At 42.3% G+C, this 27,035-nt stretch overlaps 1 protein-coding gene across 8 annotated transcripts in view; it reads left to right on the top strand.

Annotated features, from left to right (window-relative positions):
* Nucleotides 1–27,035, top strand: part of Tcf4 (transcription factor 4) — a 347,921-nt gene that overhangs the window by 308,084 nt on the left and 12,802 nt on the right. For all 8 annotated transcript variants that reach the window (XM_052201427.1, XM_052201430.1, XM_052201429.1 and 5 more), the window contains 4 exons: nucleotides 1,432–1,499; nucleotides 2,609–2,687; nucleotides 5,438–5,514; nucleotides 8,314–8,517. In XM_052201427.1, the coding sequence (XP_052057387.1) occupies nucleotides 1,432–1,499; nucleotides 2,609–2,687; nucleotides 5,438–5,514; nucleotides 8,314–8,517 (428 nt within the window). The remainder of the gene's footprint in view (nucleotides 1–1,431; nucleotides 1,500–2,608; nucleotides 2,688–5,437; nucleotides 5,515–8,313; nucleotides 8,518–27,035) is intronic.

The following is a 27,035-nucleotide window of genomic DNA, read 5'->3' as shown; positions in this document are numbered from 1 at the left end:
TGATGCATGCTGAGAACCATCTTTAGTTGTTTCTAAAACTCGTTAATACAGAAATTCCTATTTTCATACTAGAAAGAATATTTCAATAATACTTGATACCTCTCTAAGTTGCTTTGTCTAGTTCTATGATATTAGATACACATTCTGAAAACTTGCCCTCAACTGTAGTCTAGTGTATTCATATAACTTGCATACATTAAACATTTGTAATAGGGAAAAGAAGAGGTCTGATTCTCTGAAGGTAATTGTGTTTGCTTTACGATAAAGCTGGCCCTTTTCAGTGTTCCAGGAATGAGCAAATGAGTTGGAGGGGGTGGGGTGTATATATATACATACATAAAATCATTGAACTGATACACCAAGCATACAAATCTATGACAGTGACAATCATGCCTTAGCTATATACTAAGGAGAGATACAGAGAATGAAGGCAGGACCCAGAGAAGCTGTGGCTCTGGCCTCTGGCATTGCGGTCATATCCCACTGCGTCCTTGGGTCTGGAAGGAGATGATACAACTTACTTAGCTAAAAGAGTCTCCTGTTCAAGCAGCAGACTAGAGAATTTAAATGTCATTATATGTGTGCAGTGAATCTTTGCTCGAGTTTATCGATTGACTTAATTAATGTCTCCTTTTTCCATTCCAGTCAAACAGTGAAAAACAATTCTTGTAGAGCATTAGTAGACGCTCCTTAAGTCTGTACACTAGTCCTGAGGAGCAGAGGCAGCATCCCCCAAGTCTGGTCACTGTTTTCATGGAAAGCTTTAAATACCTTACAGCCAGTTTCTACCACATAGTCGAATGGCACATTATCTTCAGCAAGAGTTGGGTGTTCTATATGCTGGAATATGCGTACTATTATTAACAACACACACACAGAGAGAGAGAGAGAGAGAGAGAGAGAGAGAGAGAGAGAATGTATATATAGAATAATGAAAATATTCTTTTCTTCATTAGCAAGACCACTGTGTGGCACTGAGATACAAGCCCTTTTTGCTATCAAGTTTTTCTTTATTTGACAATAGGTATAAATTATTCATGTAAATAATTCAATTATATATAAAGAAATGTTGGACTTGGAGGGCTTTTAAGGTCCTGCAAGTGTCACATTTTTCTTAGTGATGATGACCACCAAGGGCTGGCTTGGTGCCTGGCACCAGTAACTACTCATCAGCAACGTGGGGGAAGTAATGTCAGGGGGAGCACTCTGTCTTCAAACCAAGGTATCAGGTTTATATTTTATCCTGAAAAAAAAAAAGTAACATGACTATATTTGACATCTACCTCAGCAAACAAATTAATGCTAATTAAAGATTAATGTGTTGTAATTAGCATTAAAAATGCAATTAAATTGTGAGTAAATGGACCAAGAATAGAAAACTGTTCGACGTCTCACTGCCTGGTTTTCATATTCTGTCTTTTGTTTTTGCAGCAAACAGAGGAACTGGGGCAGCAGGCAGCTCCCAGACTGGAGACGCTCTAGGGAAAGCCCTGGCTTCGGTGAGGAAATATTGACTTTGGATTCCATGGGCACCGCTTGTAGCAGGGTGAACTTTAATCAGAAGTGGACATATGGAATTTTAGAAAATAAATGCAAATAGCTTTGAATTGGGGAGGGGGTGTTGAGGGATGAGGATCGCAGAGACTTTTTGAGGGAAAACTGTTTTCCCTCCTTTGGTTAGCCTTTCTCATCTCGACATCTCATTGGTTGCTTAGCCATCTTCAGTGAGGGCCTGAGGATATTCTCCGGGCCTTTGGACTCATAGAGTTTTCAGTGTGCATTTCTATTGTCTCTAAAGTATTATAGATGCCCATTGGCTCGAGAAGCCTGACTCTTCAAGAGTCAGTTATGAGACGCTTTGGAAAAGCTACTTGAAAAAAAAAAAGACAACCACAGAGGTTCACAAGGGACTTGTCACTTCCGTGGCACCTGAGAGAGTTAAATTCTTTGCTTGGTCCACCCACTGCCTGTAAGCTGGGGTTGACTAATCCCCGTGTGCTCTCTGGTGACAAGACAGCATTGCTTGCTCGCAGCTAGAGGACAGTTCCTTGCAATGTCTTCAATCATTTATTTATACTTTTAAGAAGAAGTTTGTTCTCCTAAGATGTGTGTCTTTGGCTGCCTTTTCCCTCCCATGGTGGACATAAGTTCAACTAATGTCAGCCTTGAGTTCTAAGGGAACTTACTTATTTAATCTGAGCTCTCTTGTGCCTCGCTTGCCAATGCCCTAATTACAGTAGACACAGTACACTACCCAGCCCCTTGTTTTGTGGAGGAAGAAAGGAAAATTAGAAAGCAGTATCTCCGTGGTTTGCCCAGAGCCACTCAGCTGGCTGTGGGTAGGAAAGGGATTGGACATGAAGCTGGCTGACCCCAGTTCTGTGTCCTACTGTCACACTGACCACCAGAGTAATTCTTTAGAAAACTTGAAGCAACTGTAGCATTTTTTCATTTTGGAATGTTGATAGTACAGTTGAATGTTGCATGCATTTTGTGACTTGTGGGTTTTTAAGGGAACCGCATGGATGCTTTTTGCTGTTGTTGTTGCTGTTTAAAAACTGTTTATTCAAAATCAACGAGAGTTTCTTTTTCTTTCCATTGTCTTAAGATCTATTCTCCTGATCACACGAACAACAGCTTTTCCTCCAATCCTTCAACCCCTGTGGGCTCCCCTCCTTCGCTCTCAGGTACTGTGTTCTGAACCCCACTCCACAGCCAAAACAGGCGACAGAAAACACCTCCCACACACCCAGAGCCTTTAGAGATCTGGGAACATAGCCTGCCCAAGGAAAAACAGAATGGGTGGATAACAGATTATAATCTGAGGGCACATTTGTATTCGTTTTTTAAAAAATTAGATGAAAAACCATTTCTTGAACTTTTGTTAGATGTACAGATGTTCAACAGCTGGATCATATATTCCAATAAAATTTCTCAAAAAATAGTAAATGTAGTCATGAATATCTAATACTTAACTACCAAATATAGGCTATGTAAATTAATCCTTCCCTGAAGACATTTGAGGCCTTCTTCCCTAAAATGAAATATTTAGAAGAAAGTGCAATTTCATATGTAAATTGTTATATAATTGTGCAAAGTAAGAGGGATGCTTTCTTTAAAACCTAATAGATTACTATGATGTTTGACTTCTAATCACATGATATATACAGTTATATAGTAAATCATCTTACTTTTCCAAGGTCCACTTGAGTGATCTATTGTCCTTCTTAGGTCAGCCAGCCTGGCCTTCTTCCATGCTTCAGTTCATTGGAAAGAAGGTGGCTTCCATACAAAACTGTCGCATGTATACCTGACCTTCCTGGGATTTAGAATAGATTTGCTCTGCCTTAATGTTGAGTCTTTAACTCCTGTGCCGTTCCCTGTGTGCAGCCCTTACAGGCTTCCCTGAAAGCTGAGTTCCCTCATAGAAAGTGATAGGTTTCAAACTGCTGAACAAGTCTAAGAAACAATGGCTGCAACCCAGATGGGATGGCAGCCTCTCTGGTATAGGAAGTTCACAGAGCAGGACAGTAAGAGGGTCACATGGGTCCTGAAGTCAGTCTATTCTGGGTGACCAAACTGAAACCTAAAAGAAAGAGGGGTTTTAAGATGGTAACAGAATACCACCACCACCACCACCACAACCACCAGAACCACCACCACCACAACCACCAGAACCACCACCACCACCACCACCACCACCACCACCACCACCATCACCATCACCACCACCACCACCACCACTACCATCACCATTACCACCATCACCACCACTACCATCACCATTACCACCACCACCACAATCACTACTACCACCACTATTACCACCACCACCACCACCACACCACCACCACACAACCACCACCACCACCACCGCACCACCACCACCACCACCAAACTACCACAACCACCACACCACCACCCCCTCGTCCATAGCACACATGGAAAGGAAAGTTCAGTATTATATTGTTCTGTCTTGGTACCAGATCTTAGGCTCTTGAAAAAAAATCATCTCAAATATCACTCTCCCAAACCAGTGGAGGATTGAGTACAAAGGACTTGAGACAATAACGGGAGGGGAGGATGGAAGCGGGTGGGACGCCATGTTCACCACTTCAAACAAAGCAGCTAGTTCCGTGCTCTGGAAGTCTGGGAACAACTAATGTCAGATGTCCTGGTTTTGTGAATACGTGTACCCAAGTGAGGGAGGGCTGAGTGGTTTGCCGAGGCTGCACCCGTAACAATGAGAGAGGCAGGAGTGCTCGGGAACCTGGTGCGCATGCTCCTGCTGCTGCTGCGCATGTTCCTGCTGCTGCACTGCACATGAGGTTAGGGAGGAGGAGGCCCAAACCTGCAGTGGGGCCTCAGGCTCTGCAACCTGCTGTGGGTAGAAGGTGCCCAAAACAAGCACAGGGACACCACTTTTTTGGGTCCTCATGATGCATTTTGGAAGACCACATGTTAGGAAGAAAGAACTTTTATGAACATATAAATAAAGGGACAGATTGCTATTTTCACACCAACAGCTCTGTCCAAATTCTGTCAAGAAAAGTAATTGAACAAAATACCCTACTTTTGTTTAGCATAAAAATACACAGGCATACCCAGAAAAGACAAAAAGAATGGATTTTAACCGAACAGGCAGCACCAGGGCACAGGATCTTGAGCGATCAGTTATTTTTTCCTTTTTTTTTTTTTTTTTTGGAATTATAGACTTTATATGTTTTCTATAGTGGGTGTTAATATTACAATCTTTTTCCAATTTAAAAGTGATTTTTATTTTGTAGGTTGGATATAGGGAGTATATTCTAAAAGGCTCTTTAGGAGAAACTATATAGCTCTTAATGTTAAGGAGTTTTGTGTCTTCCTCTTTAGAGAAGTACTCTGAACTAACCTTATTTGCTCCAGAAGTTTCTGAGGGGGCCCTTGTGAAGAGCATGTATGAAGCACAGAATTTGATCCCCAGCTCCAAAATAAACAATAAATAAATATGTGTTTAAAGGTTTATCTCATCCCATAGACATTTTTAAAACAATAGTAATGTTCTCAAGTATCAACAAGGGAGTTTTGGCTGGACATAGTCTGACCTCCAGTAAAGATGTAGCACTTCCTGACCCCTCCCCCACCTCTCCTCCATACCCTTGAAAGCACCACAACTTTCCAATCTCCAGTGACAAATATGTCTCAAAGGAGTCCTGCTAGCTGAAACTTAGACCCAATAAAGTATTCCATTTTACAGAGCAGAGCCAGGACTCTGAGAGCCAGCCTATGAAAAGACTACATGTTTTACCTTTAAATCTGGAGGTCCCTGACCTCCAGATTTGCATCTGGGAAGACTCAGTGAAATTGACTAATAGAACTCAGCATTGCTTCTTTTTGAACCATCAGTAGATTTAAGTGTACACAGATCTGATTGTTTTTCTCATTTCAATATCAGCAGGCACAGCTGTTTGGTCTAGAAACGGAGGACAGGCCTCGTCATCTCCCAATTACGAAGGACCCTTGCACTCGCTGGTATGTCACCTCTCGGGTCAGACACGCTCTGATCAGGTTTTCCTTTCTTCTGTCACTCTGCGGTGCTTGTTTTCAGTGTTCGCTACTTGAAGTCGGCGTCAGGACCACTAGCTTGTCGGAGCCGGCATCCTTAGGATTCTCATCTGTTTGGAGATGGTGACCTAGATGCATTGAGAATGGAAGCCCAAGGTCCAAATATCTTAGGAGATAAAGAATCCATCCTAGGAGCTTAGTGTGCTGCTCCCCTCCCTGCTTCTTTGGGAAACAATCCAGTGTAATGAGCACATAAGTGTAAGGACTGGGACACTTGAAGATGTTATCTTCCTCCTCCCTGCCCGCAAGGTAACAGTAGGCCATTTCCTCCTAACCTCAAGCAAGAGGCCACCATAAATGTCCCCATCTGCCGTGGTTCCTGTAGGAAGGAATCCAGCAATTTGACTTGTAAGGAAGTGACTACTCTTCCAGGGGAAATAGCTGAACAGTTCCATGGGCCTAATTCATATTATAAATATTCACAGGATGATTCAAAGTCTAGCACTTTTTTATCCTCCTCAGCTTAGAGTGGGTGGAGCTGGAATTATGTAAGACACAGCCGTGCACAGTGCAGGTTTGGTAGGCACCCATGAGTCAAAAGCCCAATTCTGCCTTGGGTTTGAGTTTTCTGCTTTTCTTCCATGTTTTAAGATAAGGCACTGAAGAAGGCAAGCATTTCCCTATCTCTACCCATAGGAGCCTGTCTATGATTCAGAGTCTTCCTTTTCAACTTACTTTTTGAAGGGAAATCTGCAGATGAAAATGCAGAGATGAGTGTCTTCCTTCCTCGTGCTCTTCTTCCTTTGTGAGATAGATGAATTATCTAGCTGTGCATTTTAGACACAACAGCCCAGAGAGCAAACATGCCCACTGCCCCACTCTTTCATTGACAGACTCCATCCAGATAGCTCAGTCGTTCTAAGTCCTGAACCTCTGCAGGATGCTCTCCATAGCCTAGCCATCAAAACCAGGCTTTATTCAGCTGTAGAACTGGAGAGGTTGGTACATAGCTATGGACCACAGCTTGGATTCCGCCTATATTATGAACACTCACAGGGATTCCTAAGTTGAAATCTCTCCCTCCACCAGGGAACTGTTAGGTGGGAAATATGCCAGGCACCTAGATGACTTCTTTTCATGCCTACATTGCCCCAACTATCTACCATCATCTTGTCCTTTATAGATTAAACATTGTAGATGTGGAGGAAGTTAGTAATGTTTCTCCAGTCAAGTAAGTAGCAGAGCTAGCGGGCTAGGGATGCCATACAACTTCCAAGCCCACCAAATCAAAATGTTCTGTACCATAGACTAACTCTATTAGACACACATTCTTCCTGTCAGTATAGAGTAATTAGAGATTGCGTTTCTCAGGCAGTAGAGCTGGTACATCTGTTTGCATAGTGCATTGGAAACCAAAGTAGAACAGAACAAGTACAAAACAGCACTAGAGTGAAGATGAAAGGAAGGGAGGGAAGGAGGGAGGGAGGGAGGGAGGGAGGAAGGAAGGAAGGAAGGAAGGAAGGAAGGAAGGAAGGAAGGAAGGAAGGAAGGAAGGAAGGGACAGAGGGAGAGAGGGAGGGAGGGACAGACAGAGAAGGGGAGGGGGAGGGACAGAGAGAGAGGGAGGGAGCGAGGGACAGACAGAGAAAGAGAGGGAGGGAGGGAGGGAAGAAAGAAGGAAGGAAGGGAGGGAGAAAGGCAGGGAGGGAGGAAAGAAAGAAGGAAGGAAGGGAGAAAAGAAGGGAGGGAGGGAGGAAAAGGAAAAGAAGGTAGATTCCCACACTGACTACTACCTTTTGGCAATAAGACACAGAGTAATTAATTCACTTAAATTGAGAGCTTCATTTTTCATGTCTATATGGAAGGAGCACCCCTGTCTGTCCTGTCTATTAATACATCTTTAATATGCATTGATGAGATGGTGTATTTTAATATGTACACTGGCAAGCAATAATTGATGTATATAAATCACAGTAAAAAATGAGGACAAGACTGTGTACTTTTTCTTCACTGTTCGCAATAGCATAGGCTTTATAGAGTTGAAGAAAACTGGGATCCTAATGTCTAAAATGGGGGGAGGGCATGTGATTGGCTTTTAATTGCATAAGATAATGAATTCTCTGCTGCCGTATGGTCTTTGAAATCTGCTATATGTCCTGGCTAGATGATCCAGCAAAATCTTTGTTATTCTCTAGTCCTGTGTTTTCATAAACTTGGGGTGACAGAATTTTTTAAGATATTTTTGCTGTACCAGTTTCTGAACCCTTTCCTACATGTGCACATGCAGGTTGATATTGATAACAGATAAAAAAAAGGAGGGGGGGTGGGAGAAGGGGCCTTAAAGTTGCCTAAACACATTACTTCTGATTTGAAGAAAATGTAATTCAAAAATCAAAACTAGATCATCTTTCCGCTGCTAATATTTTAGCCCTTCAGTCAGTGCTTGCCAGAGTGTTTCTCAGATTCAATGCATACTTTCCTCCGTTAACATAAATCTCAGTTCTCTTTCAAGCTAATGGAGCCCAGTGTAGCATATGTACATAATAATGTCCTCAAAGAATTATTGAACTTACTTTGTTCATGAAAAATAACGCTTTCTAGGAAGGACATTATTTATTTTTATTATTGTTCTAAGGAATCAGACTTTATTGGAAACATATATCCCGAAACCCTAAGTGGTCTGTAGCAGCTCAGGATTCTGCTCGTGTAACCGGTGTGTGCATTTCAAAAACTAAATCAGATTCCATCTCACTTCCAACCCTACAGCAAAGCCGGATCGAAGACCGTTTAGAAAGACTGGATGATGCGATCCACGTTCTCCGGAATCACGCAGTGGGCCCGTCCACGGCTGTGCCTGGTGGCCATGGGGACATGCATGGGATCATCGGACCCTCGCACAATGGAGCAATGGGTAGTCTGGGCTCAGGGTACGGAACTGGCCTTCTCTCAGCCAACAGACATTCACTCATGGTAAGTGGACTCTATTTCTGTAGCATTAAAATTGCAAGTGTCAATACTACTGCTACTGTTTTTGAAAGAATCACTTTATGAGAGATATTATTCACTATATGGATAACTCACATATTGATAGTGTACAATTCAGTGTGTTTTATGGTGTTCACGGGATGGCGTGACCTTCATGACAGTGTAATTCTAGAATAGCTTTGCCTCTTGTACAAAGAAAGAGAAAGCCACACAACTATCCAACAGTTATTCACCCACCCACCTAAGTCCCCCAGCTCCTGGCAATCACCAAGTTACTTCCTGTCCCTGTAGATTCTGGGCATTTCATTGAAATGGAATTAAACTATCCATTGGCTTTTTTAATGAACTTCTTTCACTTTATCTTTTTAAGGTTTATCTGTGTTTTACCACATGCTATGGTTTTATTTGTTTTCTCTTGCCATTCTATATCGCACATTACATTGTCCACTTACCAGCTGACAGAACCGATGGCTATCTTCCCTCTTTGACACTTGCAAACAAACAAACAAACAAACACTCCTATGAGTATTTATGCCTGAGTATTTATATGGGCGCATGTTTTTAATCCACATAGGTATTAGTAAGTTGCTAGATCACTGCTCATAATTTGTTATTCAGCTTGATAACTTTGATCAAAGCCCACAAGTCAAGTTCATGTTACATCAGTGACATTCCAAATATGAGGGTGATGTGGTTTGGTTTGGTTTGTCTTTAAGAGACTAAAATGATGCCTTTCAGTCTCAGGGTTGGAGGCTAGAAATCAGGTGTGTATTTGCATTTGGTGGGGAGGGGGTTCAGAGACTGTTTATTAGAAAAAAATAACAGCTGATAATGGTATACATTTCACTGTATTGCTTACTGATTTTTTGAGTAGCCCCTTGCACATACCTGGTGGTGAATATCCGACTGTCCTGCTTCACCTGTGTCAGGTTTCCAGATGGCTTGGGTGTGGTCTACTCTGATCTCACTGCTGCTTCTCCCACTCGGGGATCCTCCCACACGGAAGTGCAAAGTCACCTTGAGAAGCTTTTTGGTCCTTCCTTGAATTTCTCTTAATTGAAAGACCAAGATGCAGAATGCCACCCTGCACAGTATAATACTGAAACCTGCAACTGATTAGAAACCAAAATATGTGCATTTATAAATAGAAGCAATGAACTCACTTCTAAAATGTGGAAAGATATTTTTGAATGCCAATGCTAAATCTTTCCCCCTTACTTTTTTCTTTATCTTGACCTCTATTCTAAAAAATCCATCACGGAGTAAAACTTGTTTGCATGTTCATTGGCAGTTGCTGAAGAGTTTACAAAGGCAAGTCTAGATTTTAATTTAGCCTGGCCTCAGGTAATGTGTTAAACACTGGGGATGCATTTAATATGAGGTTTTCATTTGTACAGCTTTCCTTTCTTCCCCCTGACTGCAGTGTTTAAACAACACTGCTTTTAATTAAGAAATCTGGCTTTATTAAAATCCAGATCTGCGCCTTATAACCAGTTATGTATATCTGCTCTCAATCAAGAGAAAAATAGACTAATTTCTGTAGCTGGGTTCACTTTGCATATGTTAGCCGGATGCGGCATGCACCCAAGACATTGATGTAAAAACTGTCTTTTCCATAAATATGTAGTTTGTTCTTAAATACCAGATGGCGACTAAGCACTTCTTTAACGTATTAAACTGTACATTGATGCTTTTTGGAAGTATTTGACCTTTGAGTTGCCTCTTTGAATTTGATTCTGAGATGGGACAGGAGGAAAAAGGGGGGATGAAAAAGACAAAAAAAAAAAACCCACTAGAATTATTTTTGGAGAGGGGAAGTTGAACTGACCCCAATGGAAAGTAAAGAGAGAGAAAAGAACTGAACAATTTTAAAAAGGCAAATGATTGGTTAATATTATACAGACACCTCTTGGATATGGTTGCTGGGATACTGTATAGAAGATGTAAAGTTGTCAGTTCTATTGATTTAACAAAAGTTCCTTCTCACTCCAAGGAGGAACTGTAGAGCCAGCTAGGTCATGGCCTAGCTCCAGAGATGTGAGTGTCAACAGCTCCAAGCCCTTTGAATCCAACATAGGACTTGTCATCTTCTTTGCTTTCTAGAAAACACACAGCATGTCTCTAAAAATCTGAACAACTCATGTTCATGAAAGAGACTGACTTGGCAAATCTCAACAGAAACCCATAAGAACTCTAAAACCAAAACCTAAGAACAAAGGAAATATTCTTCGACTTTAGTCAGTGTAAAGTTAGCCTTTGACCTTTTGACACATTCCACAATTTAAAAAAAAAATGTTTTGAGAGGAAGCAAAAAAGAAAAAAGAAAAGTCCCCTGTACCCCTAACAACAACAAAAATTCAAGGAGGATGCTGGTAACGTTTTCCACATTTGGATTTTAATACATGAAACAGGCATTCAAACCTTAACCAGCTGCAGGAAATAAAGTAGTGGTGGAAGGCATGTACAGGAAGCAGGGCAGGAAGGGCTGGGAAGAGGCCAGATCTCAGCTCCACACCTTCCTTTGTGGTTCTGGAGTGGAACTGAGGTACAGAAACTTGAGACTCATCCCCAGGCTGGTTTTGTTTTTGAGTAAATTTCCCTTCTAACTCTTCCTCCTGATTCCTCCTGGTTAAAGAATAGACAACTCCAACTGGTCTTGACCTCCACACTCCTCTTTCTTCCCTCCCTGCCTTCTAAATATCAAAACAAAATGGCCTGGTATGCTGGGAGGTGATGGAAACCTTCCTTTCCCCAGCTGCGTAACTGTCAGAGAACACTGTGGTCCTGCCTCAGCTAGTGTGTTATCTAATTGCTCATATATTGTTTTATACGTATCTTTGCGTCTCAAAATGTCTTCTTTGGTCTTCTATTACTAATTACTAATACTATGAAAGGGATGCCCTCCCCCCCCCCCCCCCCCCCGCCCCGAGAGCTCCAACATGGCTTATACCACTGGAGTGAATGCCAGATATGCAGGGCATTCTAGATAATATTATTTGACCGCTTTCCATTCTCAGAAACTTCGAAGGAATTTCCATTATCTGTAAGAATAGAATCAGCTCCCTAGCTCATCAGTCAAGACCCTTGATTATTTACCAAAAGCCTTACATTTGCCATTCCATTATGCAAAGGTTTTCCAGCCACACCAGTGTATGTGCATTACCAGAACTGGCCCCATTAAGTACTTCATTTGCATATGTCCTAGGTTCATCCGCCCTGTCCACTTCTCTCTTCTCACCCATTGTCAAAGTTCTGAAAACCCTTCCTCTTCCAGGAAGCCATCCGTTGCCGCTTCTGTTTATAACAGTCATTTTCTGTACCCCCAGCACCTCCATTACATAGCACAGTGAGTCATAACACTTCCAGATAGTTATCTTACCCAGCTTCCCAGAGCATCTTTGATGGGTGCCACTTCTCTATGCCTGGCTGCTGTATGGTCCTCGAGTGCCACATTTTATATGTGCTCTCCCTCCCAGGGAATAAACCAGCTTGGTCCCTCTGGTCTAGGCTCTGGTCACAGCATCTCAGATAGCATTCCTAAAAGTCCAGCGAGGGGTACCATGTTGGCTGTCGGGGTTGGTGATACGAGCATCATGAATTCAAACAAGTCAAAACTGATAGCCACATTTAAGTCTGGAGACCTTACTCCAAGGTCTGTTTGAGTACCATACCTCCTTCCTGGAGATTATAAACACACCTTTTCAGAACTCATATTTGGTGCAGAGTTTGTGATTTTCAGATCTTGATAAATGTTGGTTGGTAGAAGAAGGTTCTGTGTGTTTTACAGTCTGATTCACCAGAACAACTTCCTTCTCTCCAGTATTGGGGGGAGGGGGGATCAGGGTGCAGGAGTGGCATGCTCAGGATAAAACATCCTTGTCAAAGTGCCTTCCTACGTTACCATGTACATGCCAAGTGGTCAAGAGTTATAAACTCTTCCCCCTTGAATCCCTGAGGATAAAGTTTTGAGTCATTAAGTAATGTTTGTTACCATACCAGCCTCCTTCCCTGGCAAAGTCAAAACTCCATGGAGAGAAGGAGGAGGAGACAGTTGGGTTTGTCCCTTACCTTGTAAGGAACTCTTAACCATGTCCGCACACATCTCATAGTCAATCTTGGCATTTAAATCTTCTGCTCTTTTGCAAACTGCCTTAGAAACAGTCTCCCAAAGCCAGTTCTCTTCCATATTCATTAGATGTTCACACTTATAGATGAGGCCTGAAAGAAGCCTTTCGGGTAACTATACATTGTCTTTAATGGGACAAAACAGACATCAAACATGTCTTCCTGTGTGTGCCCCTGTAGGTTACCTGTAGACAGACTCAGTGATGCTGTATTTATTATCCATGTGTAATGACTCTGGTTCTCAGTTCCCTTTTTTGAGTAAATTCTGCTTGTTCATCTCAAGAACATTTCGCTGTGGTAATTAGTGTCAGGTACTGTGCTTAGTTATGGTCTCCGGTCTCAGGGGAGCTCACAAACTAGTTGGAAAGAACCACTATCTTTAAACAAATTGCTGTATGCTTGTCTATTAGACGCTATAAGAAATCAGGGACTCTCTTACCTAAGAGGGACAGCATCATGATGAGCTTATTTAAGAGAAGTGCTCTGTGTGTGTGTGTGTGTGTGTGTGTGTGTGTGTGTAGGTGAACTACCATGGAGCTATGATTCTGGCCCTCATTCCCCTTCTTTTTTAAATTTGAAGCTGTGTTTCTCTATTATATTCAGGTTCTCCTTGAACTTATTCTCTAGCTCAAGGTGGTTTTGAACGCTCAATCTTCCCTTCTCATCACCACCCCCCTCACAAGGCTTACAAGCTTATACCACAAGACCTAACAGTAGCAATCTCTTAAGAACTATGGCTGATTAAGAGATGGTAGAATCCTGTGAAGCTTGTCTCCCAAACTTGCCCTCCGCTGCATCCCTTCAGCATAAGTGGGATTGTGAGACACACTATAGAACCCACAGATGCATGTAAATGTTCGCTCCACTTCCTTCTTTCCAGTGAGTTTTCTTGGTTTAAAAAGTTATTCAATGAACTCGTATCAAGGGAGCAATAATCTTTCTTTATCTGTCTCGGAGCATGAAGGAACTTAGAGAACGTAAGACTTCATGGACAAACAATTCACTTCTGCTTGCTTACTTGAGTTTGGATTATTGAGTTTAGGTTCTGAGATTTGAAAGTCAGCCTATTGCCATTGTTTGCCACTGAAGACTGAGACCCAAAAAGGGGAAGTGATTCGACCATGCTTGCTTGGCTAGTTAATTGCTGAGCTAAGGCTTAAAAACAGCGGACAGACCAGCAACTGTACCAGCATTTTAAAAATGATAATGATGGAGGTTGGAGTCAGGGCCTTGTACATGCTTGACAAGTATTCTACCACTGACCTATAGCCCTGCTCCCAAGATCCTTCCCACCACATCCTACGCAATACCTGCCCTCCTTACCCAGTCCCCCAACAGTTTTAAACCAGTCTTATGACCACACTATTCCTTGTGCTTAGGTTATAAATTCAAAGCACACTCTTCAGTTGTCCCTGCACTCTCCTTAGTGAGCAGCACTTGATCTCTGTCATTCATGCTGAACTATATAACACAGAGTACCCATTGGGTGCTATCACTTTGCTGCCTGGATAGCATTGCCTGACAGATCGTCATGGCACACACAGAAAATAGGAACTTTGCCTGACAAATGGTGAGCAGAGGCATCAGCCCCTTCAGTCTTCGCAGATCTTAAGTCCAGAAAGTTCTACATGTGCTTGGACACAGTCTTCATGTGTGTGCAGTCATTACTACAGAACCACCACAGGGATGTAAAGTCATATCTGAGCTCTAATCTCCATACAGGTTATCTACCAAGATTTTGATCAGCACCCTCCCCCTTCATAAAACCTGTGGCTTGCAACAGGTTGCAAATTTTACCTTCTACCTTTCTGTACAGTGCATCTCTGAGCACAGGAATTGCTCCCAAGTCTAATCTAATATACACGCACAGGACTTGTATTTGTAGAGAGACTATTCAGTGTTTTCCTTAAAGTCATCATCTATATCTTCAAATATTAACCTACAACTGAAACCCCTGTGTCCCCCGAGAAGCCCCGTTAGTGTATGCTGCATGCTCTCTAGCTTGATCAAAGATTCCTCTGTCCCACTGTAAGGAACTTTTAGCAAATGGAATCTCAAAATACGCATGATACTCAAGGGGTTTTTAGTTTGACCTCTCCTGAATCTTGCTCACTCTATCAAGCAAAAATCTTATTTGCTGATATCGATGCCTTCACAGTCTTGTTGACATATATTGAACATGTGATCTATAAACCATGACTAGGCATCCGCGCTGACTCTGCTCTGATGGACTTAGTGTTAGAGATGTCCAGAACCCCTTTGAACTCACAGGTCCTCCTCCATCTGCCTCCAGTCTATAGGGCTACTTTATGCCCACATTCAGTTATATTCTCTGCCAGCTCTATCACTGGCAGATGTGATGTGTGCCTTTAAAGTCCACATCAAAGCCACCAATAAAAATGCTGGCCAGGGAAGAACATGGATCAAAAAACCCTAAGGTTCAAGACAACATTCATTCTCCCCACACTGGTCCCTGCTCTTGGAGTTTTCGGTCACAGCCAGTTCTGTCCCCTAATTCTGTTCATGGCGCTTCTGTTATAAAATGTCCACCCTGTTGTAATAAGAGTCCAGGCATGCAAACACCCACTGGGAGTGAGGAAATGGGGTTTGCCTAGAGGAACTTGTTTTTGTTTAAACCAAATTGAGTCCATGGGGCCGTTGCTATCCTACACAGCACATAGACACTGACTTAAACAGCCTGTTATAGAATCTCTCCAAGGAGTATAATCTTTAGCATCGTGTTTCAGCCATTACTCTATTACTGAGGGGTTTTATTTTTAAAATCAAGATAGTTGCTTGCCTCTAGAATTCTCCTGTCTCTGATAATCTCCTTGATTATCAAATATTCCTGAGAGTAGATTAGCAACCTCAATCGAAGGATGGTTCTTCTTTATTCCTGTCCTACTTTAGAAGAATAATTTAAGGGGAAGAGAAGAAGAACTTCCAAAAGCTCTCCCAAGTAGGGATTCTTTGTTCAACAGCTTCAGAATCCTTAAGCTCATGTCACAGTTGAGTTCAGCCTTCGTTCAGCAACAATCAGAGACTCTGTGTAGCCAGCGCCATGAGACCATTTCACCTAGAGAGCAGCAGCTACAACTCCAGCCCCACAGACGCGACCAAGGGTTGCACTAGGTACATTCTCTTTGATCTCCCGTAGCGTTTTTGTTCAGATTCAGGCCTCGTGATGTGGGAAGTCTGTCTGCTTAGCTGTGTAGTCCCAACCCTCTGCTTTCTGTGTTTCTGGAGCAAACAAGCCCAACGCACCTATAGAACATCCTGAAGCCATGTGCTATGAGCAAATGGGATGTTAAAACCTTGCCCTCTTCTCCATTTTCATGTGTGAAAATGAGACGCACACTTCAAACAAACCCTCTAGCTTTGTGCCACTTCGAATGTCTGTTGTTTTCTTCTTAAAGGACAGAGGAAAAGGCTAGCAAAATGCTTCCAGTACCTGGACATGCTTCTTGTTGTTATTCAAGTCCTTACTAAATATGAGAACAATGCTAAACTGCCCATAATGTGATATATGAACAGTCCTCAAGTTGTAAAAAGATAAAAAAAAAAAAATTGTATTGCCTCTGCCTTCTCAGAGCAGACGCTTCTGGAGAAAAAAAAAAAGAAAGCACACATCATGTATGTCTGGAAACCCAGACCTTCATTCCTTCCTTGTGTCTCGGCTGGCTTTGGACATTGTGAGGTTCCTTAGAGGTGTGAGAGTCTAGGATTTCAGGGCTACCTGTCCTGGCCAACCTGTAGTACAGTGCATGCCTCGGTTTAGGACTAGGTAGAATTACAGAGTGACTCAGGAAATAATCAACCTAGGAAAAGACTGAACGTAGGCAAGAGTCCGTGCAGGATTATAACAGTTACGGAGAGGCATGCCAGAGAAACCAGAGCATAAACATGGTTTCAAAAGAATTAAAAAGAATGAAAGGTGCTTACATGCTCAAAGAACAGCAAGGAAATTGTCTGATGGTCTGGCCTTGCAGCTGGTAGCCCTGGCTGCTCCAAGCCCCTCCCCACAGAGCAGCAGTGCCAGCAATCGGTTCGAGCATTGCATGTGAGAGGCCACAGGAAAGAGTGAGGTTTCGTGTATATATATTTTTTTACATCCAAATTAAATTAACTCATGGAATTTTCCACCCTTGGGAATTAAAGTAGCAGTTCATGAAGTAATATGGTTATGTCATTCATACCAAAACAGAAAATACTGGTGTAGTTTGGCACTGTTTAAAAGCCAAACTGAGGCCTTGGCCATTTTATATTTCTTCAAATTCCCTGGCTGTTGTGTTAGTTTAACTTTTATTGTGGCCGTAAATTTTTCAAATCTAGTATTTTAGCTGATTAAAAAACATGTGTTTCAAACAAACGAAACAAAACAAAACCCAAAAAGAACGGCTTCGCGGCAAGAAGAGGGTTTAGGAAAACTTCAGCTTTGGGGCTAAAAACTGAACGATGGACGGACGGGAAGTTACATTTTCTGTCAGATCTAATTGGTTGAAATTCACAGTTGTGCTTAATTATGGCTTCCCCTCTATCCATAAATCATCTGAGAACCGTAAAGCTGAGTGTAGCCAAAAGATCTGTCCGATATTAGTAAGTGGGAGCATCGTTGTGCACTAGCCACACACCCTTGAACGCGGCTAATTGGATGTATTGTGAAAAGCCACAGGACTGAGTTTGCACATTTTCATTTCACAGCCGCCTCCTCCCCAGCTTCTGCACACACACAGCTCTGCTCGGAGCCGCAAGTGTGTGAAAGTTATTGGAGAGTGGTAGTCTCTGGGTAATGTTGCTGTAAGCTGCCCGATTTTCCCCCTGCAGACTCAATGGGAAACAGCTGGTTTTTGTTTTAAAAGCTGTTTTGAGAACTGTCTGAATCCTGAGATATAGGACTGAGGTCACTGTTAAAGCAGGTGCTCATGGACAAGTGAGAAAGCTACCAGGGACTGGCTGGCTCAGGAATCGGCTGCAGGGGACTTCCTCTTAGAGGAAAAAGTGGCGAAGTTTGCTCCTGTGTTTGGGACACCAGCTGGTTGAAATAAGTAATCACATTAGCAATACGGTTAGAAACAGAGTATCCTTGAACACAGCTAGCCCTTGAGAGAATAATTAGCTCAGTATGAAGGAATCCAAAATGGTCATTTCCTCTCCAGGGCTACAGATCCAAGGGTCTGAGGTTCTACTGCTCCTCTGAGGTTTGCAGTGCTTGAATTTCCTCTTTAAACATACCAGGAGTGAAATAACTACTATTTTACATAAGTCGCAGCCCAACTGCCAGGGGTCTGGGAAGGTTTTCTTCTCCTTCTTCTTCTTCTTCTTCTTCTTCTTCTTCTTCTTCTTCTTCTTCTTCTTCTTCTTCTTCTTCTTCTTCTTCTTCTTCTTCTTCTCCTTCTCCTTCTCCTTCTCCTTCTCCTTCTCCTTCTCCTTCTCCTTCTCCTTCTCCTTCTCCTTCTCCTTCTCCTTCTCCTTCTCCTTCTCCTTCTCCTTCTCCTTCTCCTTCTCCTTCTCCTTCTCCTTCTCCTTCTCCTTCTCCTTCTCCTTCTCCTTCTCCTTCTCCTTCTCCTTCTCCTCCTCCTCCTCCTCCTCCTCCTCCTCCTCCTCCTCCTCCTCCTCCTCCTCCTCCTTCTCCTCATCCCTACTCCTTCTCCTTCTCCTTCTTCTTTTCTTTAAGCTATCTAAGGGAAAAGGGAGAAATGAAGTCTGTTTGGCACAATCCACATCGAAGCATTTATGAAAAAAGCAGACCAGAAACATGAGGACCCCACTAGAGATCAGGGCAGGGCAGGTACCCATTCTGAGAATGAAGGGAAATAAGCCTCCTCTTCCTCTGTGAGCAAGCAGTTACTAACAGCTGTTTATCCAGTCGGGAATTGAGATTAACATTGTAAACTCTTAAAAAAAAAAATAGAAGAAAATCTGTTTGGGAAGTTGGCTCTGTATAACAATTCTGCCTTGCCAAAAAAAACTTCCTTTCTCAGAACACATGTACTAGAGTTGAGCAATGTTGTGATTCTCTGAGATTACCAAAAAGTTTGTCCCCATTAACTAGGGCAGAAAGGGGCAGAGAGAAGTGACGGTCTTTGCTGGATATGTTCCACCATAGACTTCACAGCATCAAACTGGCTATTGGGTCTGTCCCTGCTTTTCGATCGTGACGCTAAGGGGCCACTGTGCCTCCTACCCTTCCCTTTCTCCATCACCGTCCTCCACTAAACTTTTGCTATGGTCAAACATACACAGACTTTCTACACACCTGCTCTTTACGGTGACGCCATGAAAATATTGAACAAGGTACTTAGTGCATTGTGATCTCCCCCATCCCCGAAAGGAGGAATTTTTTTTTTAAAAAAAAAAATGGATATTGGCATTTTTCCTTGATTTAATGCTATTCCTAATGTCATTTTCTTTTATTAAATCCTTTCTTTTGCTTTTGATCTTATTTATAGCAGCCACTGGTCATATGGAAACCATTACTGTATAGCTGGGAGATGAAAGCCTTCGTCGCAGTTAAATAAGAGTGAATCATTTGAGCCAATAATACTCACATACAGTGAGGTGCCATGTGTGTCCAGAATGCCCTGTGTATTTGCTTTGTAGCAGGGTTGTTGAGCTTTAGAATGGTCTGCGCAAAAATCTGCTTTCTGTCAGAGATATGTAGTCTGACAATATGAAAACACATGTTAACACAGAGCCCTTAGCTGCTTGCTTCATGTACAGAGACAGAAAGGCACAGAATTAGACACAAACACACACACACACACACACAGATGAGGTGGGACAGACAGACAGACAGAGACATGGAGAGAGAGTCAGAGAGACACTGCCTAATGCCATTTATTGATGTAAAAATATAAATTTTCCATTACAGTGGGAGATTATGTAATTAGTGTCAAATATCAGACTATTACAGATAGGTTTAGAGAACTGCCATCAAAATCCTTCTTGTCCTTCAAACTTATCTCAGTTGCCCTGTTTTTTTCAAATAGATATGACTTCATCATCCTTTAAACCCTCTGTGACCTTGTTCTCTTTTAAGAAATCCATTCTATTTTGTCCTATATCATAATGATATTATGCCGCCATTACAATGTGTCTGTTAAGTAATAGATATGCTTGTCTAATGCTATTTTTTTTTTCTGTAAGTACCCAAAGAGCAGAGGCGGCTCAGTGGTTAACAGCATTGGCTGCTCCTAGGTTTGATGCCCAGCACCTAAACGGTGGTCCAGTCATTTGTAGCTTCAATGTCTGGCATATGGACATCTGAAGGTATTTGTTAAGTTAAATGGAATGTCTGCCATTGGTCAGAAGCATGCAAAGATGGCTATTTGGCATTATCAAAGGTCAGACCTCTTCTCCTGGATCCACACCATTGGTGTTTAGGGAACAGTCACCTGCACACTGTAATGACAGTAATGTCCTGTGCTCTGGACATTGTACCTGTGGCAGTCACAACCCAGGCAAGCCTTGACTTTATGCATAGCAAAGTTTAAAGTCTGTGCCCGGTCCCAGCTGACAGTGCCTTGGCTGTGTTTTATGTGTGGTGCCTTTAATGACTTAGTCAGAATAGGGTCCTCCCCAGGTCCAGCAAGGCAGTGACCAAATTATGGAGCTCTCCACTGTCTAGAAGGGGTTAGAGACAGGCATGTGTTTATGGAGGAGATAATGAACCAGCTTTTGGAAGGTCAGGAGAAGAGCCTGGCCCAGCAGCACTTTACTTGGCCCACAGTAAAGATGGAGGGAGCCCAGCCACTGAGGAGTCCTGTGTAGAAAGCAAAAGATTCAGTGTGATCAATTTTAAAATAAGAGACAACCAAGATAGTCCCCTGGTATCCAAGGCAAGATCAACAGCAGAAGATGGAACTTGTCAACACCAACTATGCTGAACCTTGGCTGAGGGGCCAAACCTTGGGGAAAGAATATATCACACCGAAGATGAAGATTTACAAAGAGACGGGCAAGATGCATTTCATTCATTTGGGCAGACTTGTTTATACCTCTGTTCCTTCTACAAATATTTACTATCGGCGTGTGTTAGGTGCTGGGTCCTGCACAGCCTGGTACTAGAAACCTGGCTGTGGAGGAAAGCAAATGAAGAAAGCATGAGCACAAAAGAAAGGGAAGGCATATAGATACATAGAAGCTGGGATCGGCTGGTTATGTCTGCTCTGAGAAGGCACATACATAGAAGCTGGGATCGGCTGGTTATGTCTGCTCTGATGGAGCTGCACCAGCTATGCTAACAACCTGAGACTCCCCGTGTTTCTTATGTATAATGCAGAGGGAGGGGTTAACTCTCCTCAGTAGATTTCTATAGGTGAGCAGCATCAGGTTAGACACATCTGGGGTTCCTACTCGCACATGTTCCCAACCTTCGCACTCTGGCCAGAGTAAGGCTCGGCCATTAAGCTGAGCTTCACCTTTGGTGGAAGGCTTTAGCCATCCCCATAGCTCTGAGGTACAGTTCTTTGACACAGCCCTCCCTATGTCCACAACCTACACTTCCTCAGGACTTCATCCACCCTCTCTGTAAGTGCACCGAGCACTTCCTCAGCTCCCTGCAGATAGGGAAACTGTAAGTAGAAGCTGAAAGTCACAGGACGCCCCTAAGGAGGGACAGTCTGTGGGGTTCCGGAATGGTTTGCAGGAAGTCCGCTGCAAGAGCATGCGTACAAAGGTATGCCTCAGGGAATCCAGTTACCAGTGTGCAGCAAGTGTCCAACCCACTCCTAAACAAAAGAAGCTGCTCCCAGGTAATTGCAGCTCCTCACCCTAATCCCCTTGCTAGGTGGGCGTGGCTCACTACAGTTGGATCAAGGTTAGTTCCATACAACAGATTTAGTACCCTGCTACCTGGAGCAGTGTGCACTGGGCTCCTACATCTCCGCCCTAGTCCCTACCTGGCCCACTGCATTCTGATATCACCCCCCACAGCAGGAAAACTGTAAAGAGCTGGAGTCACTAAATGGTGGAAATACAGAAAAGAGGAACGAAGCAGTTCCAACACATGAGACTTAGAAAAAGAAAACCGAACTGAACTCAGTTTTTACCAGTTTCCATCTTTGGAGCTCTATCGCAGAGTTATAACCATTCTGGTGGATAGTCCAAGGGAGTGGTCTAGTTGGTCACCTGACAGATAAATGTTACTCCAGCCACAACCGATTAGACTCTATGTAAATCATCTGAAGGGTGCAGAGGCGGCTCAGTGGTTAAGAACATTGGCTGCTCCTAGGTTTGGTTCCCAGCACCTAAACGGTGGTCCAGTCATTTGTAACTTAAATTATAGGGGACCTGAACGCTGCAGGTACTTCATGCAGATGGTGCATATACTCTAGGGGCATGCTGGGAAGACATTCATACACATAAAATAAGTCCTGAAAATTTTAAATCATCTTAAAAATTATTTCATCCCAGAATAAGCATTAACTAAATGTCTAAGAATTACCCAAAAAGAAACCACAGACAAAGTGGGATTTCTGGGGGAAAAAAATTAGGTATTCTCACAACAGTTATGAAATCATCTCCCAGTAATATTTAGAGAGTCAAGGAAATCAGAACACAGGAACTATACCCAGACCTGCTTTCAGTGAGAAGTCCTTGAAATGTTTAATCATGTGAATGATTACAAAAATGTGATAATTTTCAAAAACTGAGCAATTAGGGACTTGTACTCATGATTCAAGGATATCCTGGATGAGAGAATTTTCCCTGGAATGGTTGACCTCTAGAATTCTGTTTTGTTTCCTAAAAGTCTCTGGGTCTTTGGTCCATTCCTCACAGTATTGATCCACTGCTAGCTTTGCATGAGCTCTGAGCTCCAAGTGCAAACCGATAATAAACAATCTCTCTTCTGCTTTCTACCTCATTAAAGGATCCACCGTTTGCCTAAATGGGATTTTGCACATGGGTGAATATAAGTTTGCTTTCCTCTAATATGACAGAAATCTAAGAAGGTGACAGAAGCTGAGATTGAGTATCTTTTAACTGTCATATATAAATGATATTTTATGAGCAGATTGCCTTTGAACACCACAAATCTTTGCTGTGCCCATAAGTCAGAATAATAGAGAGCCACCCCCAATTTGAGATTTGAGAGAGAGAGAGAGTTTCAAAAACAAAAAAAAGAGTAAAAAAAAAAATCAGACATCTTCATTTTTGGTCCCATTTTTCTTGTTCCTTTTGTACTTTCTGAAACCCAGAAGCAATCCATGACAAGCATGAGTTTTCAATAAACCAAAAGTCCCAATAACATACCTGCTCTTGCTCCACTGTTACATGGGTCTAGACACGGAGAGATGACATTTGCCAAAAGTCCCCATCCTGGTCTTTTAGAAGGATTATGGTAGAGTAGGAGGGGCCAGGGACTGAAAGCCTGTTTGGAAGCAGTTATCTCTGGCGATAACATTAACTAGAATTGAATAACTGCCAAATGAAATTTAATACATTTTCCCATCCATGAAATAGGCCTCTTAAATACAACAGAATAATTACTTTCACAATACTCCCTGGAAACAAAGAGAGCAAAAGCATTGAATATCTTTTTTGTTTGTGGTGTTTGTTGTTAGCTGGAGGATAAGGACGGGCGTATTTACCGGGATGCTCTTCTGTGTCCCTGAGTAGAATCAGCCTGGCCAACGGCCACCTAATTTGAGGCTGCTTGTCTTTTAAATCTGTTTATGTTGGAAGAGTTGTGGCAAATATTAAATTCTGTAATTTAGTTAGACAGCTTGGCCTTGGCCTGAGTTGGTCAACTCTGATTTTTTTCCTATAACAAAAATAAAATGATCTTAGGATATACATGTATTTATATGCATGTCATATTCATATACACACATACGTAGATAGATAGATAGATAGACAGACAGACACACTTATGTATGTATGTTTTATGCACATGCACGCGCGCGCGCACACACACACACACACACACACACACACACAGTTTTCTAACAAAAGCTTCAGAAGTCAAGCCCCATGTACCCCTTAACCCCCTCCTCAGTGTATATTTATATGCCCAGTAAAATTGTTTACCATCATAAGCTTTCTGAGTTAGTTTAGACCGTTTCTAGTTCTAAACTAGTTGTTAGGTAAGTCACTAGATTTCTTCTCTGAAATGAAGCTTACATTTTAGTGTCCATCTAATCCAGTGAGAGGTCTCAACCTTTTAATGCTGTGTCCTTTTAATATAGCTCATCCTGTGGTGGTGACCCCCAACCATAAAATTATTTTTGTTGCTACTTCATAACTGGAATTCTGCTACATTTGTAATGTAAATATCTGATATGTAGGCTATCTGATATGCAACTCCTGTACAAAGGTCATGTGACTCCCAGAGGGATCGTGACCCACATGTTGCACTGATCCCTTGAACTCTATGCTCTGTGAATTTAATGTGTCTAATTTTTTTCAGAAACTGTGATTATTTAAATTATATGGTATATGTATGGTTCAAAAAGTTAATATATGTCTAAATGAATTTGATTATTCCTAACAATAAACTGAGGCAGGTGAATTTCAAGTTTGGCTATGCCAGAATTAGTGTCTGTTCTGACTTAAGAGCCAAAGAAACTTAGATAACATGTTACATGACTGATCCAGCTCTGCAGAAGGAGCGGACCCTGGCAGCTGTATTGTTCATTTTATGAGCCTTGGCCCACATGAGCACAGGATAGTCTATTCGTATTCTAGCCCGTGTTGTCTCCATAGTAAGGAGCTGGTCCTTCAGACAGTCTTGACTCTCAGGACTTTGAATTGCTCACAACAGTTTTGCTCGAAGCCAGGAAGAATGTTCCCAAGGATGCTGTAGGGAGAATGGGCTAGGGACAGGATGGCTGGAGCCAGAGGACAGCCAAGGTTCTCCAGAGGCACAAGTGGGACCAGATGGTCCGTAAGAGAAAAATGCTCTTAGGTTCCCAGGGCTCTCTGGACCCCAAACCCAACTTGCAGAATTCTTTATAGTGGAGTTTTCATTTTATTTTAGCTTAAATACGCCTCTGTTCCATCTTGTCAGAACTCCACATAAATTGGTCAGTGCATAAATTTGACAAGGATTGTCGTAAGCTCCTGAGGCAGGCATCCATCTTGAGTTGTTCCTCGCTCCGTATATCATACTTATACAGTGACAGTGTGAACTGAGTAAATAATGTCTGGTAGATCGATAGTAATTAAATTAATTAATTTTGAATTTCACTTTTAGTGTGTAAGTACCTCAAAGTACACTACACTGAAGACAGGGAGAACAGCCTATTATTAGAAAAATTAATTATTTTTACAAATTACTTTTAAATTCTATTCAGTCTGGATAGAAGTTCATCAAAAACGAGCTTTAATAAATAAGGAAGTTTTAAAATATACAAAATATATATTAATAATCAACCCATTGGTTAAAGAAAGTTTTTTTTTTTTTTTGGTTATGTATACTTAGTCTGTGATAAGTAAGTAAATTTCTGAGGTGGGGGCGGAGTCTTTTGGATAGCTGTAATTGTAATGGGTTTGCACTAGCCTCTACCACCAACCTGTCTTGTTTTGTGCAACTAGAGATGATATTTCTAGGAGATAAGTAAATAGGGTTGAGACATACTGTCTGTGGCCAAGCTATCAAAGAATAGTATCCCAGGGCTACAGGCTGCAACTCATCATCACCTGGAGCTGGACACATCCAAGGTCATTCACACAACTCAAAATACATAGAGCATTGAAACACCAAAGTACTCATGACCCCTACTTCCCATTTGGGAAATGACGGCTGTTCGAAAGTACCTATAAAAAATAAGTTGCAAACATCCCGAAATCCAAAGGAGAAACGGACGGGAGGTGACCTCATTCTCAAATATCACCTCTGCTATGTTGTACAGTGAACAGCCTTAAAATCAGATGGGTCTGAACAAAAGAGAGATTGTGAACAAAAGGAACGGCCAGTAGGGTTAGCCCAAGTCTCCAGAGTCCGCGAGCTTCATCAGAAGTCAGTTTTCTATAATAGGCAAGAATTTTCAGTTCGCATTCTCAGTCCTGCGTCCAGCTACTCTGTTATGCACTGCTGTCTCTGTATGATCTTAGAACGTTTTATGATCAACCTGAGCTTATTCTCTGAGACCTCTTACCATTTTACACTTGAGCAACTTAAGGTAGAGCGAGCGAAAAGCTGGGACTCTACCTTCCTTCTTTCGCTCTGTAAACCCTGACTTTCAGTCAGCTGAGATAAAGACTATAGCAAGGTCACAGGTTCTTTTTAGCTATCGTGGGAACTAGGAGGGAAAATATCCAATTAGCATCTGTTTTAAATGAAAACCACAAGAAGCACCTTAAATCCTCCCACAGCTGCCTACAGAGAAGGCCCCGTGCACATTTTTAGAATGGCTGAGGGAGCAGGGCTGTCATCTACACTAAGGACAAAACCGCAGTCACTTTAAGGGATCCCAGCCTAGAGAAATGTGGAAATGTGGAGATAGTCAATGCATTGGGGTTCCCAGGGTAATAGTGACCAACTGAAACCTTCCTGGAAAGTAACTGCCCTTTTCCCTGAGGAAAATAAGAAATACATCAAATGTTGGAGAGACATGTTGTTTTTGCCTGAGGAAAATAAGAAATACATCAAATGTTAGAGAGAACCTGCCTGCTTATAGAGAGGGGATTTGTAGGCTGTGATCCTCCAGTTCTGACCCGGGGCTGGCGAATGTGATTGACCGTGCCAATCTGTGGTCAACCCAGAATGGGCCACTTTGGAAGGTGAGCGGTTCTCGGTACATCTGGAGAAGCCTTGTGGAAACTCATAACCACTATTCAGAAAGTTCTTGTTGAGCACAGGCAACTGGACCATTCCCGGGTCTAAGCTGAAATATTCATTTACACATCCTAATATTCAGGGCTCTTGGGTCCTTTCTTTTCTCCAGCTGGGCTTTGAATTGTTTAATGACAGTAATATAGGTGACCCTCCTCCTCTACAGCAGGAGAAATGGGGAGGGATCCCAGTTCAGCAGGATGGCGGGTCCTTCATTTCCTGGGTGTGTGTACTGAATTATTATTTTCTCCTCTATTACTCTGTGTGTGTGTGTGTGTGTGTGTGTGTGTCCTCATTTGGCTGGGTCTGTGTATGCGTAAAGGTGATACAAAATCCTTGCTCTGAGTGGAGTTATGGGAATTTTGCTTCACTTCTTTGGAAATAATTATTTAAAACATGTTGATGGCAAAAAAATAAATGAAGATTTTTGCTTTGTATGTTTCTAGTTTTCACTAGAAAAGTAAATATTGATTCTCAGCAGTATAAATTCATGGCTAACTGTTTTTTTAGAGTTAGGCTCACTGTCTGCTGTAAATAGTCACTGGGTAGTGGGCTCACTAAATCGCCACCTGGAAACACAGAGGCAAACGTGGGGGCTTCC

This window comes from Apodemus sylvaticus, chromosome 13, assembly GCF_947179515.1.
Source record: "Apodemus sylvaticus chromosome 13, mApoSyl1.1, whole genome shotgun sequence".
NCBI classification, from domain to species: domain Eukaryota; kingdom Metazoa; phylum Chordata; class Mammalia; order Rodentia; family Muridae; genus Apodemus; species Apodemus sylvaticus.
The sequence above is the reverse complement of the archived record's forward strand: the minus strand, read 5'-3'. Positions and strand labels throughout refer to the sequence as shown.